At 61.2% G+C, this 861-nt stretch overlaps 1 protein-coding gene across 1 annotated transcript; it reads left to right on the top strand.

The window, feature by feature from the left end:
• Positions 1 to 112: 112 nt before the first annotated feature.
• LOC123254702 (GTP-binding protein RAD-like) lies at positions 113 to 569 on the top strand (the record flags this gene model as incomplete). The annotated part of the gene is made up of 1 exon (XM_044683661.1): positions 113 to 569. A coding segment is annotated over exon 1 (361 nt), but the record flags the coding sequence as incomplete, so codon positions are not given.
• Positions 570 to 861: the final 292 nt, after the last annotated feature.

Raw genomic sequence — 861 nt, forward strand, 5'->3', positions numbered from 1 at the left:
GTGTTGGAGTCTGTGCATGTGTGCGCGCGCGCTCGTGTACTGGTGTTGGGGAAAGGGGTAGACAGAACCTGGAATGGTCCTCTAGCTTGGCAGTGGGAGGGAATGGCGCGGGGCTGCCCCGAGTGAATAGGTACCTCAGAGCTCAGCTTGCCCCTCTCTACTTCGGCCCGGTGCCTTTCTGCCCAGTGGGCCACAGGCGGTGGGCACGATGACCCTGAATCGCGGAGCTCAGCGGCGTTGCGGGGACCGTCGGCGGGGCAGCACGCCCTTCCTTACGCAGCAGCACCTGCACCGCCGCAGCATGCCGGTGGATGAGAGAGACCTTCAGGCGGCTCTGCCCGCCGGTCCCTTGGGCCAGCTGTCCAGTCTAGTGCGGCGCCCCTCCGGAAACCCCAGAGAGCCCAGCGACTGCTGGGCTTCGGGCTCCTCGGATTCCATCACCTCTTCGGGCAGCGAGTCTGACGGTCACTTGTACAAGGTGATACTTCTGGGCGAACGCGGGGTGGGCAAAACCAGCCTGGCCCGCATCTTCGGCGGCGTCGAGGATGGGCCCGAAGCCGAGGCCGCTGGTGAGTAGCGAGCGCAGCCGGGCCGGACAGGGCCGGACTGGGGGCGGGGTGGGGGGAATGAGGGGGATGAGGAGAGGAGGGAAGAGCCGGAGGCTTGTGGGAAACTGAACAGAAGAGAATTAGAAGAGAGTGTCAGAAAATATGGGGATGGAGAACTTGGAGAGAAGGAGAAAAAAAAGGAACTACTGTAAGCTCCTGGAGGCAGGAACTAGTCCTCCTTTTTTGACTTTGTATTCCCAGAGTCTCTCACAGCGTCTTACAATTAGCCGGTTCTTAAATGCCTGTTGAATTG

This window comes from Gracilinanus agilis, unplaced genomic scaffold (assembly GCF_016433145.1).
Source record: "Gracilinanus agilis isolate LMUSP501 unplaced genomic scaffold, AgileGrace unplaced_scaffold30241, whole genome shotgun sequence".
NCBI classification, from domain to species: domain Eukaryota; kingdom Metazoa; phylum Chordata; class Mammalia; order Didelphimorphia; family Didelphidae; genus Gracilinanus; species Gracilinanus agilis.